General features: G+C 40.2%; 1 protein-coding gene across 1 annotated transcript; it reads right to left on the bottom strand.

Annotated features, from left to right (window-relative positions):
* Positions 1-228: 228 nt before the first annotated feature.
* On the bottom strand, positions 229-17,972 carry LOC115458219 (vomeronasal type-2 receptor 26-like). Its single transcript, XM_030188080.1, has 6 exons — positions 17,749-17,972; positions 13,033-13,327; positions 9,561-10,355; positions 8,172-8,205; positions 2,154-2,366; positions 229-1,124 (listed from the first exon to the last, which is right to left on the bottom strand). Exons 1-6 carry the CDS (start codon positions 17,970-17,972, stop codon positions 229-231), a joined length of 2,457 nt encoding a protein of 818 aa, XP_030043940.1.
* Between the last annotated feature and the right edge of the window lie 383 nt (positions 17,973-18,355).

Here is an 18,355-nt window from a genome sequence, read left to right as displayed (position 1 = left end):
TGGAGTCTGGTACTATCTGTATATGGGTTGAAAATTCATGAATAAAGACGTAAAAAGTTTAACAGCAGCCTGTAAATATTTACCTTTGGAAATTTGCCTCAATGTTTTCAAGCTATAATGAAGGCATTTTGATTTCAAACTTAAATATTCAGTTTTCAAATTTCCTTATGGGACAGGAAAGCAAGATCATGCTAAAGAAATCCTATTTCATTTGATATTTTTAGTATGTTATTTTCCAATTAGATGCCCCCTCGTGTTCAGATCAGGTCTGAGCAGAATAATGTAGCACTTGGGGGTGAATATACAGCCCAACAGTCCAGCACTGGAAGCCAGGATGGCAAATATCTCCACAGCCACCATGTATTTCCCTTTGGTGCTCAGGTAGGATGGGATGAATGGCACCCAGACACTACAGAACACCAGCATGCTGAACGTTATAAACCAAGCCTCATTAAAACTATCTGGGACCTTCCTTACTAGGAAAGCCACAATAAAACTTAGAAGTGCCAAAAAGCCAATGTAACCAATCAAACTATAAAATGCAATAGTGGACCCCTCATTACACTGTAGAATCATCTTCCCAGTTACAGACTGTGTGTCATATTCAGGGAATGGAGGAGTGATGAGCAACCATACAATGCATATCACAATTTCACCAAAAGTACAGAGAAAGACTAGATAGCTGGACACTCTTGTCCCAACCCACTTTCTTAACTTACTGCCGGGCTTGTTGGCACTGAAGGCAATGACAACTGTAACAGTTTTTGCCAATACAGAAGAAACAGCAATGGTAAATATTATCCCAAAAGCAGATTGCCTGAGAAGACAGGTCAATGTCCCAGGCTGACCGATGAATACCAATGAGCAAAGGAAAGATAACATGAGGGAGATGAGGAGCATGTAACTGAGATTTCTGTTATTGGCTTTCACCACAGGTGTGTCCCGATATTTAATAAATATTCCCAGCACTAGGGCAGTGATAATGAATGAGAGAATAGAAATTGAAGACAAAACTGCACCCAAGGGATCATCATAGGACAGGAATTCAATGACTCGCGGTAGACACTCATCCTTCTTCTCATTGGGCCACTGATCTTCAGGGCACTTCATACAGTTCTCTGCATCTGTGGAACATAAAACTTCTTAAGCATTAATTTGTAAACATTTCATTCCCAACAAATCAGTGTTTTTAAGAAGAAGGAAAAAATGCTTCACATAGACAGGTGAGGTGATCCCTAAATTCCACAATACTGTGCACATATTTAGTTTATGCCCCACACCCGTCCATACCACTAGTTTCAGAATAAAAAAGACCACTACGTCCGTAAGCCAGTAGTCCAAAGAGAAGTAGAGGGTGACACAATTGACAATCAGCCGTTAGAAATGAAGTCAAAGGATCTTTATTGAAAGCCTTAAATAAAGACTCTTTGACTTACTTTTCAATGGCTGATAGTCATTTGTGCCACCCTCTACGTCTCTTTGGACTACTGCCACCCACACCACTCCCATGGGCATACTCGTGTATTACTTGCAGTGGTAATTTTTCAGAGCACTATTTTATAGAATAGCGCCTAGCAAGATGTGTATGTAAATATAATTTGTTGCTAATTAACACCGGTAATTAATTGTTAGCATCCAGATATTGCCTCCAAATAGCTCATTACTCAATCAAACTCAATTTTGAGTGCAATTTATTGAATTGATACATTTGTGAGCACAGGCCTAGCCTGAAAAAAATCTGTCTCTGTATAAATAAGTACATTACACATATAATGTAGCATATGTAAATAGTCTGCATCCTTTTCTCCACATATCCTGTTAATTTTAAGCCTTTTAGTCTTGCCATTGAGTAACTGAGTACAGGGGCAGCCCAAGTCAATCTGCCTGAGGTGCGGGATAAGATTGTACCCGTGAATCCAATTCACTATTCCTTCACCGTGGTCTGGCATCACCCCCTTCCAAGGGTCCTTGTCAGTAGAGATTCCCATATGCTGCCCTGCCCCCGTCACTGGCTTCTTCTCTATACTGAGGAAGCAGGAAGTCACGGCAGAGAGGCAGACTTTAGTGCAGAGAGGATGAAGAATGCAGGAAGTATTCAGCATTTTGCTATAGGTATTTCATATGACTAAAACACTGTGGTGTGTTTTTTCTACCTGTGATATTAGAATACTCCCCTTCAGAGCAGGGGACACAGTCAAAGCAGCAGACCGGCTTTTCACGATTAATAACAATCCTGTATCCAGGTGTACAGCTCTCAGAGCACACAGAGCGGAGCACCTGAGGAGAGGAAGAAAGAGAGAAATAGATAGAGTCATATTTCCCAATCAGCTGTTGCCTCTCTCTATAAGAGAGCTTGTCTGCTATATCTGCTTCCAATCATAAAGAAACTTCAGACTGCCCAAATACAGAGCCAGGCTTATATATGGAAAAACGCATTTTGAAAGCGCCAAACCCCTCCAAGAAAAACTGCACTGGCTCCCAATCAAAGAACATATTGCTTTCAAAATCTGCACAATAGTTCATAAAATTATTTACGGCGAAGCCCCAGGATACATGACAGACCTCATAGACCTGCCAACCAGAAGCACTACAAGATCAGCACGATCATACCTAAATCTCCACTACCCAAGCAGCAAAGGACTCAAATACAAATTAACTTACGCATCCAGCTTTTCCTATTTAAGCGCACAACTATGGAACGCACTGCCAAAAGCAGTAAAAACTTTGCTCAACCACCTAAATTTCCGAAAAGCACTAAAAACAAACCTGTTCAGAAAGGCATACCCCACCGACCCAACATAAAAGCCTGAGTACCTACGACATAACGAAATCTAAGACCGTAATTGGACATTTCCTAACTTTTCCTCTTCCTCTCTAAGTTGCCCCAACGTATTTTCCATACATGAACCCTATTCTACCACAATATCACCTTGTATTTGTTCATACCGGAACTGGCAAATGCCGTAATGGTACTATGTAAGCCACAATGTGCCTGCAAATAGGTGGGAAAATGTGGGATACAAATGTAACGAATAAAATAAATACGTCAATGTACTAATAACAATATGCGTGGGATAAACATAAAGGAATCCTGTGCAGAAGAAAGGGATACTCAGGAGCTTAGCCTAGAATGGGTGGCAGAGCTGGTGGTTGGGAGGCGGGGCTAGTGTGGGCAGACATATACGGTCTGTGCCAGAGCCGGTGATGGGAGGCAGGGATACTGCTGAGCAGACTTATACGGTCTGTGCCAGAGCCGGTGGTGGGTGGCAGGGATAGTGCTGGGCAGACTTATACGGTCTGTGCCAGAGCTGGTGGTTGGGAGGCGGGGTTGGTGGTTGGGAGGCGGTGATAGGGCTGGCCAGACTTATACGGTCTGTGCACTGAAGAGGACAGTACAAATAAAAAAAAGTAGCACATATGAATTTATCTTCTTGGGCAGACTGGATGGACCGTGCAGGTCTTTTTCTGCCGTCATCTACTATGTTACTATGTTACCCCCAGTAAATAGAGCATTTCCGAATTATCACACAACAGCTACATACGAACTAATTTAAAGACAGATTTTATATTGGGAATGTTTTCATCAAGGGGCAGAAATATTTATTTTATTTTATAATTATAAAAACATATGATTGCAAACTTGTTCAAGTCCCTTTCTTCCTCTGTTCTGTTTCTAAATTATGAACCCTTCTATAAACAGAATAGATAATGTCAGGCCTGGTTAGAGGGAGTTTTCCATCTGATGGCAGTTTGGTTCACAAAGAGTTGCTTGTCCTTGGGAGCCGAGGGCTTGAAGTTTCCCACATGGTTCCAGATTGTTGTCCAATTAGGCAACTGAAAAACCTGTATGATGTCATATTGTACTATAGCATGTCCTTTGTCATCAAATAAGATCTCACGTCCATCTGGTGCTATAAAGTGAACCTCCTTAAGGTACTGGATGAGCTAGAAAGATAATGCATAGTTAGAATATAATTTTTAATTTGTTGCTTAGCTATAAATCCTTAATATTTTGTTCTAAAACATTTGAGATTTAGACTTGTATTAATTGCACCCTGTGCATGTTTACTACCTTATTTCTTAGGTAGTTTTATAATCCACAGAAGCAAACACACTGAACTTATTCTCACCCCTCCCCACAACAGAGGAACACACACACACATTCAGATCCTTACTGTTTTGGAATTGTTTTTTCAATCCAGGGGAAATTTTTGTACCATATACCGAATTATAGATGGAACTGGTGAGTTCTCTAGGAGTGTAAAATGATGTTGAATGCTCTAGATTTACATTTTATTTAATAATTCATTTATTATGACCAATTTATCATGGGAGAGAATATTTGGGCAAAAGTCATAGTTTCTACAATTGGTAGCAAAGGCCAACATCAGCTCCCCTCTTTTGCTGACTCTCTTCAACATCATGCTGGTTCCTCTGGCCACTGCCCTATCCAAGCTTGGTCTTAACCCATTTATTTATGCTGATGACATCACTATCTCTATTCCTTTTAAAACAGACCTTAGCGAGATCCATGAGGAAATAAGACTTGGATTACACACCATGCTCGATTGGGCCAACTTCTTTCAGTTCAAGCTCAATACTGAGAAAACCCATTGCCTCATTCTCTCCTTCCCCTATAACAAATACACACCTCAAGCATTAATTACTCCTGAGTTTGCCCTCCCAATCTCTGAATCCCTGAAAATCCTAGGAGTGATAGTCGATCGAAGCTTAATGCTAGAGCAACATACGACTTCTACCGTCAGAAGCATGTTCTTCACTCTTTGGAAACTTAAACGTATAAAACCATATTTTCCTAGAGATGTCTTTCGCACTTTAGTACAATCACTGGTCATTAGCCGTCTTGATTATTGCAATGGCATCTACTCAGGGTGCAGAGATGTGCTCCTGAAAAACCTACAGACAGCTCAGAATACAGCTGCCAGGCTAATTTATGGTGCATCTAGATTTGAAAGTACAAGACCTCTGCGAGAGAAAATGCACTAGCTTCCTGTCAAGGACCGTATCACTTTTAAAATTTGCGCTCTGGTGCATAAAATCATCTACGGTGAAGCCCCAGCATACATGGACACCCTAATCAACTTGCCACCAAGGAACTCTCACAGATCCGCACGATCGTACATAAACCTCCATTACCCCGTAATTAATGGACTTAAATACAAAAGCACCTACGCATCAACTTTCTCCTACACTAGCGCTCATCTGTGGAATGATCTGCCTAAACTGGTGAAACTTACTCCTGATCACCCTACCTTCAAACAGCGCCTCAAGACCTTTCTATTTGGCAAAGCTTACGCACCACTCCCACCTGGCATCTCAGAAATAGTGGATTTTCCCCAAGTCCATTTAATGACGGTCTATGGACTTTTCCTTTAGGAAGCCATCCAAACCTTTTTTAAACTCCGCTAAGCCAACTGCCTTTACCACATTCTCTGGCAACGAATTCCAGAGATTAATTACACGTTGAGTGAAGAAACATTTTCTCCAAATCGTTCTAAATTTACTACATTGTAGCTTCATTGCATGCCCCCTAGTCCTAGTATTTTTGGAAAGCGTGAACAGACGCTTCACATCTACCCGTTCAACTCCACTCATTATTTTATCAACCTCCATCATATCTCCCCTCAGCTGCCTTTTCTCAAAGCTGAAGAGCCCTCGCTGCTTTAGCCTTTCCTCATAGGGAAGTCGTCCCATCCCCTTTATCGTTTTCGTTGCCCTTCTCTGCACCTTTTCTAATTCCACTATATCTTTTTTGAGATGCGGCGACCAGAATTGTTTAGCACACTCGCTTTATCATCCTCACTCTCCACATAACCAATCTCATTATCTTTCAGTCTTGCAATTCCATTCCTATCTTTTCTCCTTTCTCCAATATATTTGAAAGAGGTCTTGTCACCTCTCTTTACCTCTTTAGACATTTTTTCTTCCAATTGCACTTTCGCTAGCCGTGTTTCACTCTTTGCTTCTTTGAGTTTAATCTGATAATCTATTCCATGATCCTCTCCTTGCGTTCTTTTTTATTTCTTGAACAAAGCCTCTTTTGATCTTATTTTTTTCAGCTACTTGTTTGGAGAACCATATAGACTTCCTGCTTCTCTTGTTTTTCTTTTCTTCCCTTCCATAAAGATCAGTTGCCATATTTTTAGCAGCTGATCACTATTTTTCCACATCTTCTTTGTCTTCCACGCTAACAGCTCCTTCTTCAGGTATTCCCCCATTTGAACAAAATCAGTACATCTGAAATATCCACACTCAGCCTTTGCCATTATATCAAACCATATGGTGTGATCATCACTATTACATAGGTGAGCACCCACCCAGATATTGGAAACACTTCCTGAATTCATGAGCACTAGATCCAGCATTGACCCTTCCATCATAGGTGGTACTAGGACACAGGTAACCTTAGTTTATCAAACCAAGTCTGAAAATGTCCAACTTAGCTCAGATAACTCTCAAGGTAAAACCAAGTCCTGTTTGTGGTGTCCCGACCATATTATCGAAACGAAAGATGGCCAGCCATCTTTTGTTTCGATAATACGGTTAGAGCCGGCCAAACCTCAACATTTGGGCCGGCCTTAGAGATGGCCGGCATTGGTTTTTATCAATAATGGAAACTCATGGCGGGTATCTCAAACCCGGCCAAATCCAAGGCATTTGATCGTAGGAGGAGCCAACATTTGTAGTGCACTGGTCCCCCTCACATGCCAGGACTCCAACCAGGCACCCTAGGGGGCACTGCTGTGGACTTCACAAATTGCTCCCAGGTGCATAGCTCCCTTACCTTGTGTGCTGAGTCCCTCAAATCCCCCCAAAACCCACTGCCCACAACTGTACACCACTACCATAGCCCTTATGGAGGAATGAGGGCACCTACATATGGGTACAGTGGGTTTGGGGGGGGGGGGTTGGAGGGCTCCCATTTACCACCACAAGTGTAACAGGTAGGGGGGCATGGGCCTGGGTTCACCTGCCCTAAGTGCACTGCACCCACTAAAAACTGTTCCAGGGACCTACATACTGCTGTGATGGAGCTGGGTATGACATTTCAGGCTGGGTAGGAGGGGTTTGGTGACCACTGGGGGAGTAAGGGGAGGTCATCCTCCATTCCCTCTGGTGGTCATCTGGTCAGTTGGGGCACCTTTTTGAGGCTTGGTCATGAATAAAAAGGGACCAAGTAAAGTCAGCCAAATGCTCGTCAGGGCTGGCTTTCTTTTTTCCATTATCGGGCGAAGCCGGACATCTCGTAACCACGCCCCCGTCCCGCCTTCGGTATATTGCCAACACGCCCCCCTGAAGTTTGGCTGGCTCCGCGACAGAAAGCAGTTGACGCTGGCCAAAATCGGCTTTCGATTATACCGATTTGGTCGGGTTTAGGAGATGGCCGGCCATCTCCCAATTTGTGTCGGAAGTTGGCCGGCCTTCTCCTTCGAACATAAGCAGGACAGTCTATGAGTCACCAGATTCAATGTAACCAAACTGATTGAATTAAGTCTCTGGCAGTGAAGATTCAAAACTTAATTCTATTGAATGCACTTTCTTAACTTATTATTTTGTAAGAAGACAACATTAATACAAATTTTTAAAAAACACAACAGCAACTAGAAACAAAGTAGGGTAGTATTGACTCCTACATAGCCTATTGAGAAACCAGAACTGTCATACATTAACTTTTCAGTCTATCCCAGCACAAACACACAGTCCATAGAGTTTATTTTTATTTAACCAAAACTTCCTACTGAAAGGGTGGGGTTTTTTTTCATTCACTTGTATCAATATTCTGAAGGATCATTTGATGAGTTCCCCTCACCCCTCCCCTCTGTTTTGCCTTCCAAGGGATTCTCCACTTGATCTCTCAGCTGTCCTCTTCGTTCCCATAATACATCTATGAAAAGGTAGCCCGTTTCTTCCTCACAGGCTGAATGCTCTGCTATGCATCACATTTTCCTATCACTGGGCATTGTCATCAATAGTGAACACTCTTTTGCAAAAATGAGAGCTATTTCAAAATAGTGAACACTAATTTAAAATAGTGTATAATACTAATAAGAAATAATGCACATTATTGATGATTAAAAACATAAAAAAGACAACAGGAATGTTAATATTTCAGATCTGATTTCAGAACTATTATACTGTATAATATTTACCTATCTGAAGATAAACAGAGATAATATTTGTCCCCTAAAAAACAAGAGGGGAACGTTAACACAAATAAAAACTGAGCATTTATATTCAAGCATTCCTCTCTTCTCTCCCTACTACATAAGGAGCATGCCATGAAGCTACAACTTAGTAAATTTAAAACGAATCGGAGAAAAAGTTTGTTTACTCAACGTGTAATTAAACTCTGGAATTCGTTGCCAGAGAATGTGGTAAAGGCGGTTAGCTTAGTGGAGTTTAAAAAAGGTTTGGACAACTTCCTAAAGGAACAGTCCTTAGACCGTTATTAAATGGACTGGGGAAAATCCACTATTTCTGGGATAAGCAGTATAAAATGTTTTGTACATTTTTGGGATCTTGCCAGGTATTTGTGACCTGGATTGGCCACTGTTGGAAACAGGATGCTGGGCTCGATGGACCTTTGGTCTTTCCCAGTATGGCAATACTTATGTACTTATGGTGACTAGTATTCCTCACCTTCTTTTTTTCCCATCCCTCCCTCACTCCTGTTGTCCAGCTTCTGCGGTCCCCACCAACTACTACTACTACTACTATTTAGCATTTCTATAGCGCTACAAGGCATACGCAGCGCTGTACAAACATAGAAGAAAGACAGTCTCAAAAGAGTTTCTACTTCACTGCACCCTTATCTTGTACCCCTGAACTTATTTCACATCCCTGAACTGAGGAAGCTCACCTCCTAGGCCCACCCTTAGACCTACCCCAAGGCCTACCATATTGTCCTAGAAGTCTAGTGGACAGTCGTGGCAAGGGTGATCTGACTGACTCCTGCGCTTACCGTCATCCTCTGTCAAAATGGCTATCATGACTTCCAGCAGCCGACTCACAAAATTGCTGCTGAAGATGTTGGCATTCATTTTGAGATTGGCATAGGAAGGAATGCCCTGTCTGTGCTGACTCCAATCCCAAAATGGCTGCTATGACCACCAGTGGGAGAAATGCCAGAAACCATGGGGGGTGGCTCGAATGCAACCTGAGCAGTGCCGTAGCGAGGGCTAATGACACCCAGGGCGGGTCACCGCTGCGCACTCCCCCGGGTGCAGCACGGCGCGCACCTCCCCTCTGGAGCGAACCCCCCCCCCGGAGCGCATTTTTACCTGCGGTAGGACCGATCTGCCCCAGTGCACGTCGCTCAGAGCTGCGTCGACCCCGCTTTTTCCCTGCTCTCTCTGTCCCGGAACAGGAAGTAACCTGTTCTGGGGCAGAGGGAGCAGGGAACCAGCGGGGCCAGCACCCCCCGAGCACGTGCACCCAGGGTGGCCCGCCCCTCCTGCCCCCCCTTCCTATGCCACTGACCTGGAGATTAGATAAAAAAACATTACACTTGCCATAAAATATGAATCTGCATATTTTACCTGCCATGGCTTAAATTCCATTTTAAGACTATTTCCAAATTGGGACTTTGCTGTATATAAGTTGTGTAAAGCATGAGCGAGGGCATAGATCATGTTATAAAGACTGTGAGAGAACTGGAACTGATCTAAATCAAATGATGAACCATCAGTGTTAGACAGTGGCTCTGATTTTATGCAGTCATTATTGTCACTGGATATATTACATCCAAATAAAGCTGTTCCCATAAAGAAGGAAGATGCAGAGGTGTTGAGACGTTGGAGGAAATGTTTAAAACGTGGAATATCTCCTTTTGGAATTATAAACCTTAGGGAGCCATTTAAAGCAGTACATCTTGCAGGTTCAGTATAAATAGTAATGGTCTTAAGAGAAGAGGTCTCCGCAGAGAAGATAAACAGTTTGCTATTAATAATATTATAGGAAATAGCACAGAACATTTCTATTGTGAGTATATCGGTAGTGTGGATAATAAAAACATTGGCCTTTGATTTGTAGATCTTGTTAAAAATCTGATGATTTCTTTTCCCGATTTCTTCAGAAGAGGAAATGGAAGGATTTGGAAATGATTCCAAGAAATCGACACATCCTCCGCTCCTGATAATCATCCTCTTCAGCTCCTCACAGTACATTTTATCATTCTCATCACTTGAGGTGAGAATCCCAACCCAACTCCATCCAAAAAGTCTCAGAAGAGGAGTCAAACCATAGTAATGAGAATAATCATTTGGAAAACTGTGATAAAAGTATGGGAACTCAACGTGTTCATTCAGTGATGTTTCTGTCAATCCATAACTTATCTAGGAAGGAAAAGGTCACTTATTTGTGTGGTGAATCAATTAGGTTATCTAATGAAATATCACATAGAATAAATAACACTCTCATTCTTCAGCTATGCCCCTGAATTAAACTTTGCACAAGTTATAGAATACTGAATTTATGTGTGTAAGAACTGCTAGTTGTATGATTATCATTATTGTTATTATTACTACATTTGTACCCCGCGCTTTCCCACATAATACAGGCTCAATGCGGCTTACAAATGATCAGTAACATCTTGTGCATAGCAATTTTTGAATTGGAAAAACATCTATTGTTTGCTCTCAAAAGTCACTCATTTTCAGATATTTTTGCATTCAGTTCATATTTCTTTAGGTACTATTTTCAGAAAGAAAATGTCCTAGAAGAAAAATGCATGAAAGAAGTTGTTGGGATGGCTATGCGGCATCATTTCTAGTAAACTGGTCACACAGAAATCCAAGCAGAGTAGAGGGGCAGCCTAGTAGTCAGTGTAGTGGACTTCACATACAGTGACTCAGGTACAAATCCTACCTCAATGTCATATTTTGGGGGTTGGGTTCAGTGACCAATGGGGGATTAAGGGGCCTGGAGAAGCAGACTAATAGTGCAGTGGTCTGAGAACCTGGGGAACTACGTTAATTTCCCTTTGCAGCTCATTGTGACTCCATCCTTGCATCCTAATTCTCCATTACCACAGGGACAAAATAAGTACCTGTATATAACATGTAGACTGCTTTGACTGTATCCAGAGAAAGACAATATTGAAATACCATCCCCATTTCTCCCTATATGTCTTATTCCCTCCAGTGCTGAGCTGGACAGTTAAGACATCTTTTTGCAACTTAGTTGTGATTGAACCAGGTCAAAATAAAAATATTCCAATTTTTGTCCTAGACATTGTGATCTTGTTCTATTATACAGGGAAAATGTCAAAATGCTGTGAAAACCCAAATCCAACCTAAAACGTTCCCAACACAATCCCAACACACCTCCTTGTGATTTAGACAAACTGCAGAGAAATCATTCTCAAATCTGAGTCTTGAAAATCACAACTTGGACATTTTCTGTGAAAAACGTCCATCGGTGGCATTGTGCAGCTTTAGAGACATTTTCCTCTTTTGAAAATGAGTGGCTAATTAAATTAATTTCCTTCAATAAGTGTGTATAAATTCAGTGCTGTAGAAAAACAATGCTTTCTTCCAATATAATGTTATTTGGCTGATATTGAACTGGGGTGGTTAGAAATGAAGTCAAATTTGGACTTTCCTATCAGTTTTGAAATTTTTATTTTATTATGTTTGTACCCTGCACTTTCCCCACTCATGGCAGGCTCAATGTGGCTTACATGGGGCAACGAGGGTTAATTGACTTGCCCAGAGTCACAGGGAGCTGCCTGTGCCTGAGGTGGGAATTGAACTCAGTTCCTCAGGACCAAAGTCCACCACCCTAACCACTAGGCCACTCATACCTGATTAATGACAGGGGTATGATAGATAACTAGATAAACTAAGGTGATGTTCCTACTCTGCTATGTACTGCCCAGCACTGTCTAGATACTACCAAATTGGTCAGAGGAAGCTTTTAGAAGAACCATCTGATCACTGCCTGTGAATACCCTCTTACTGGCACTGATCTGGTTATCAGCACCTGCAAATCTGATAAGTGCCTTTGAGTATCAGTCCATATACTAGGGAATTCTATATCTGGTGCCTAACGTTATGCGCTATTTCTGTGCAATTTGTGGCATGGAAAAGCTGTAGAACAGAAGTAAATTGCCAAATATGACAGATCTTTTTAGAACTACACTTACATGTCCAGATATATAATAGCAATTAAGTTTTTCCGTGCAGATATGAAAAGGGAGGTGTAACGATAAGAGGGACATGAGCAGGTCAGGGGTGTTCTATTAAAATGTACACAATTTCATTGAATTAGGGGGAACCACGTCCAATTTTCAAACTGGGAATTACACCTGGTTTCGGTTGATGTACATCATCATGCCCATTTTTGGGTGTGGATTCTGATGACATGCATTATGCTATAAATGGAGCCCATATTTGGCACCTGTTATAGAATAAGGTTTAGCGCTAATGTTTTTCAGTACTGATGTTTTGGTGCCATATACAGAATTGAGCCCATAATGTAGACAGTGGGCAAGGCAAGTCTAAGATATATCACAAGAGCTTGACACAGTTATTAACCCTGTCTTTGGCTGTCTTTATTCCCTTTGGAATCTACAAGTGATACAACAACAGATGATAAACAAAGATATCAATATGTATATTTCTCATTGTTATTCAGATATGTTTGAATTAAAATTAAAAAGAAAAAAATCACTATAGCTATAATACAACTATATATTGGAAATGTCTGCTCTACTCCCTGCAAACAAATTTAGGCTATTCATGCCAGTTTCCTCTGAAGAATTGTGACTTATCCAAGGCATACTTTTCTGTAAGGAATTTCCTGTAAAATCCTGTTCAGATATTCATGAGAATTTGAGAAACAAATGGTGAATTATTACTGGGATATAACAACAGTTGTTATATCCCAGTAAGATATCAAATCAAGAAACCACCATCAATACTCCAGGCCATCAAAAGATAGACAGAAGACAAGAGAAACTTGGAGAAGAAAGGTTTTGACATTATAAACTGAGATTGGTTGTTTCTATACCTGTGGGTATCTATAGATCCCGATTAGTCTGGCAATTGCATGTGATGCCAATGAAGGGAGTCTTCCAATGAAACCTACAACGTGGCTCTTCAGATGACATGTATAACCAGGAACTGGGATTTCTTGTCCTGATAATAAGCTCATAACACCACACAGTGAAAACCAAGCTTCAGAGCAGGAATCAATGATATGGAAGCCCAAGGTGATATTGGGTAAGATTTCTGTATTTTGGTTGATCTCATCAATGGCAAAATGAAAAGTGAAGAAATCCTGCAAGAAACTGAAGGCGCTGTTTCTGTGAGCAAGCAAACACATCTTTAGAAGCATAAACTACATATAAAACTATACAACTGTAATGCAATACCTTATGCTATGAGTTTATCTTGTTGAGAAGACTGAATGGACCATCTAGGTTTTTATCTGCTATCATCTATTATGTTACTCATATAATTTTATACTATTTCACTGTAATCCTGATTTGCAGGAACCCCTCATTCTCTAGTACCAAATATATCCAGCAATTCTGCCACTGAATCTTAGCTAAACCTTGCAATATCATATGTTTGTGTGCTACTGAGATCCACTAAAGATCTGTTGAAACATATTAATCCTCAACTGCTTAACCCATACACTCAATCCTAACATGCACTAAAGCTTGTTTTTTCCATGAAAGACAATAAGCCCAGTCTTTGTTTTACCACTGACTGCTCCATTGTCTTCAGTATGACTTCAGGCATCGTTGTTTATGGTCATGGTGGTTTAGAAGTAGGGCTGGATCTCGTGAAATCTAAAAGTCAAAGGTCCTGATATTCAATTCTCAGGAGAAAGCTGGAATGTCTCGTTCGGTCCACTCTGAACCCAGATATTCATACCTGACTGTTTCCAGTGACCAACATTGCATATGTTTTTTTTCTGGTTTCTAGATAACAGGCAATGTTGATATTTAGACATGGCCTTTTATCTTTAAACCAGCCAAAGATATGCCAGGGATTGGCGTGACCAAATTTGGCTGCCATATCCGGTTTAAAAATCAGCGCATATAGAGAGCGCATAGCCAGTTATCCGCCAGATAGACAGTTAAGCACTGAATGCAGGTGGATAGCCAGTTAAATGCTAGTCAACTGGTCAGCATTTGTTCTGACAGGCTTAATAGCACTAAATATTGGGCATAAAGTCAGCACTATTGTTCCAATATGTTTGAAAGAGGATCAAGCTATGCAAAGCAGAGCGCTCTGATTGGAAAATATATAGAGGACAATAGTTTACAAATACTTGAGAGATCAGGTATGAAACATGAGATAGAGATATTTAGGGCTTGTCTCTTTGTGGTAGATGAATGCACAAGTGGAGTTTTGGAAGAGTGTGGTCAGAGTTTGCAAGTACACATGTGTATTTTAAAATATACTATGTGGGTACTTAAATACTCTAGGGACAGACATTTACTCCAGTGTTCAAGCAGCTGTAAGTATTAATATCTCCAACACAGGTGAAATTTCTGCCACATGTGAGCTTGATAAACCGGTAACTGCTTCTGAGATAGATTTCCCTTCAAACAACTTTATTCAGATACATTTTATATTTTCAGTCTAAACAACTGATACAAAATGAAGTTGATTGACAAGAATATAACAAGAATGGAGTGTTGCCATGATTTGGGTATCTGTCAGGTACGTGTGGCCTGGCTTGGCCAATGTTTGGAAAATAGGATACTGGGCTAGATGGACCATTCGTCTAACCCAGTATGGCTATTCTTATGTTCTAAACTAATTAGGAAAATAAAAAATTATGGTGAACTCAATTAAGACAAAGCAGTTATGATTACGTCAAGCTTGAAAAAGCTATAGATTGAGTGTCTGAGGTCTTTTCTCCTTCCTAGAAAGAGAAAGAAAAGGAAGAGAAAGAAAAAAATGTGATACAAAGAAAGTGATACATATACGGGTCTTGAACACTACCCTTGCAAGTGGATGTAGTAAGAGAGAAATATAGTGTAAATGGAAAGCCAGAATCATTAGTAGTTATGTCATCTCCTGGTTATACCATATGAGGTCTTCAATACCTTGGAGCAAGGATAGTCGATGTCAATGGTTTCCTATAACAATCTGTACAATGGCTATTTACTTTTCATCCAGTTTTTATATATTTTCTTTTTTTTTTTTTTTGCTTTAATTATTTTGTAGGTGAGCGCAGGACACTGGACTATGATAGAAAATTTATATAAATAAAGTAGCCTCAATAGCCCAGGGAACCTGTAATTAGGACTCCACTGAATTGGCCAACATCATGGGCTCCTCCTACCTTCCGAAAAAACTCACAGACAACAAAAAACTCCCTATCTCAGGGAGAAAAAGATACTGTGAACAAAAAATGGAAAGCGGAGTATTTTAATTATTATAAAACTGTCAAAGTCAATGCACACCACTACAGAGAGTATTTAATGGATATAAAGAACTTATAGATTCCCTTCATAAACCTCTTGATAGTGTGAACTGGAGAAATTCAAAAGTAAAGCACAATTACAATATTTACTGTTCAACTAGAATCAGCCCCAACGCTCAAAAATCAATCACTTAGCTTGAAACGCTGGTTTTTGCCTCTTCTGAAGTCAGAGTATCCTGATTCCCAAATATCAACAGTGAGAGAATTTCCAATGACTGATTCATTTCTTCCAGTCACATGTTGCTCCGGTTATGAAGTTAAGTCAAATCCAAATTTTACAAAGTGGGTGATACTAAATAGTCTTCCTCACTCGCAATGTCTTCATAACCGGAGCAACATGTGCGTTTCAACCAGTTGCATTTTCGAGATTGCTACCAAAGGTCAAGGCTACAAAGTTGGCAACTTCATAGGAAGGAGTCAGACCCCACTCTGTTGAATTGTGTACAATAAGAAGTTACAGAAAATGTTAGATTATATGCTTATTTATAAAATATTAAAATGCTATTCTTTAAGGCAGCATTTAATGACTGGAACAGTTAACATAGGTGTGTTGAATATCAGTCATCTGATGAGTCAAGGAATCTACTTTGTCTTGTTTTTTTTTTCATTTTAAAAAATTTCAAATACAATCAAGTATAACACTTGTTCAGAAAAGAAAACTGGCATAACATAATTTCACCCACAGAGTCAAATATTTTACTCAAGTCCACTATGCGAAAAAGCTAGATGTTACCTAATGGAGATAAACCCTCAAATACAAATTTACTTAAGAATTCTGCATACATGATTACCCTATTGGTTCTTATATTATATGTCAAGAGCAGTGATGTTAACCCCCCCCCCCCCCCCCATTAATTCTAGCTGTTAAGAAAGTTGTTAACTGGGCTGGTTCAAAAAAACATATTTTGTTGACTGATATTTAACTACAAATTTACATGGGAATCTTAAAAAGAAAGTAGCCCCTAATCGTAAGACTCCCGGTTTTAGAAGAAGAAACTGTTGGCGTCTCCTCTGTGTATTTTGGAAACATCAGGAAATATTTGGATTCTCTGTCCCAAGAATAGTTTTTCTTTATTTTTAAAGAATAAAGTCAATAACCAGTTTTTCTCCAGTGCTAAAGATACCGTTGCAATTAAGGCTGATGATGTTACCATATCACTGTTTCATGATTCTAAAATAGCTGAAACATTCAATTCTTGGTTTTCTCGATCTTGTTGTTGCTTAATTGGAGGGTAATAAATCTGTGAAAATGGAGGAAAGGCCTCTTCAGCCACTCCAAGTATTTCCTTCACATATCTCCTTAACATATCTCTCGGAGGAACGGCAAATTGTTTTGGAAAATTTAAGAAATGGAGAGTATTACTCCTTACTGAGTTTTCTAGGAATTCCGTCTTCCTCTGTAGAGATGTTAAATGTTTAATCATGTTTTCTTGATAAGATTGTAGTTTTTGAATTTCTTTTCCGTATTCAATATTTTGTTGCTGTAAAAAGTCTAGTTTCAAATCCACTTCTTTTGATTTCTGCTCTAACCCTGACAGATCTTGGGTTAAGTTTTGAATTTGAGGACACATTGCTTGCCCTAAGTTCACAATGAGAGTCCATAGGTTATCCAGGGTGACTTCTTTAGGTTTATTTATTGAAATAGGAAATTGTGTAATAGTACCTCAGTCTCTCCCATAGTTTTTAGCCTGTACAATATCTCTAGGCTCATTTCCTTTTGATGTTGTTAAAATGGTCAAAGGCCCCTCCTGTGCTCTTTGAACTCCAACTGTCTGAGTAATCTCTGCTGGTAATATCGCCTCCAGTCCTTCTTCTCCCGTACCCATTAAGGAAACCGGGTAAGGGACGTCGACAGTGGAGAACTGCTACATGAGGGTTGTGGAGGAAGAGCTCTTGTGTCAGGGCTGAGTGCCAGATCTAACCCTGGGGACGCTCCGGAGGCTCCATTCACGGGCTTCCCTCCGGTGATATTGAAACCATTCCTCTTTGAAAATATGACTGAATTCCTACTGCGGTTGCAGATTGCCACTGAGGAGCAGTGGAGGCAGAACGGCCACTTCTCTTTGGCACCTCGAAAATTAGAGGAAATCAGAGAGCTAACAGGTAATCATGCGTCTGCAGCAGTGGCCATCTTGCTCGGAATCTACTTTGTTAAGTGTGCATTATCTAGGTAGGTTTGTGAGTGTTCTGATATATAAATGTGAAAGATTATACTTTGCTTCAGATGATTCTATCATTGATTTAGAAGTCTATTAAAAAAAAAAAAAGTATAGTACTTACAGTTTGCAGGATCCAGTTTTATTAAGGTTTGTAAAGCTTAAGGATTTGTTCCATGTAGGGAAACTGATTGTAATTATTGCACCCAAGATCAAGTCACTTTCCTTAAAGTAGTTCTGGTATATTTCATCACCTGCATCCCAGACGTTTTTCTGGCATCGACTAACAAATGCATAAACTGTCATCAAGACCTCGATCAATCCAAGAAATAAAGGATATAAAATCATTTTCTCAATAAAGTGTCTTCTGGACCAGCTTTGGTTTTACCTCTATTACAGTTTTGTCATAGCATTGCCTTGATACAGGCACAGTCATCTTGTAGTGAGAGTAGAAGGAATACAGAGCTTCACCTTAAAATAATGTGCTCTTCTGCTGTCTCCCTTTACTCCAGGGATTTGTTGCTTGATCCAAATGGACACCTATTTCTGGAAACTGCTATTAGTGCCTCTGTCCTTGATCCCTGCTGCACTCTAATTGTAGGTCACATGTAAATAATATAGAGAGCTATGATAATACCTTGGTCAAGGTCTCCTGTGGACTGGTTTAAGATAGACTAATATGATTTTCCATTTTAGTAAATTCAATAGAGGGAAACATGAACTTCTAAACA

This window comes from Microcaecilia unicolor, chromosome 14, assembly GCF_901765095.1.
Source record: "Microcaecilia unicolor chromosome 14, aMicUni1.1, whole genome shotgun sequence".
Classification (NCBI taxonomy): domain Eukaryota; kingdom Metazoa; phylum Chordata; class Amphibia; order Gymnophiona; family Siphonopidae; genus Microcaecilia; species Microcaecilia unicolor.
The sequence above is the reverse complement of the archived record's forward strand: the minus strand, read 5'-3'. Positions and strand labels throughout refer to the sequence as shown.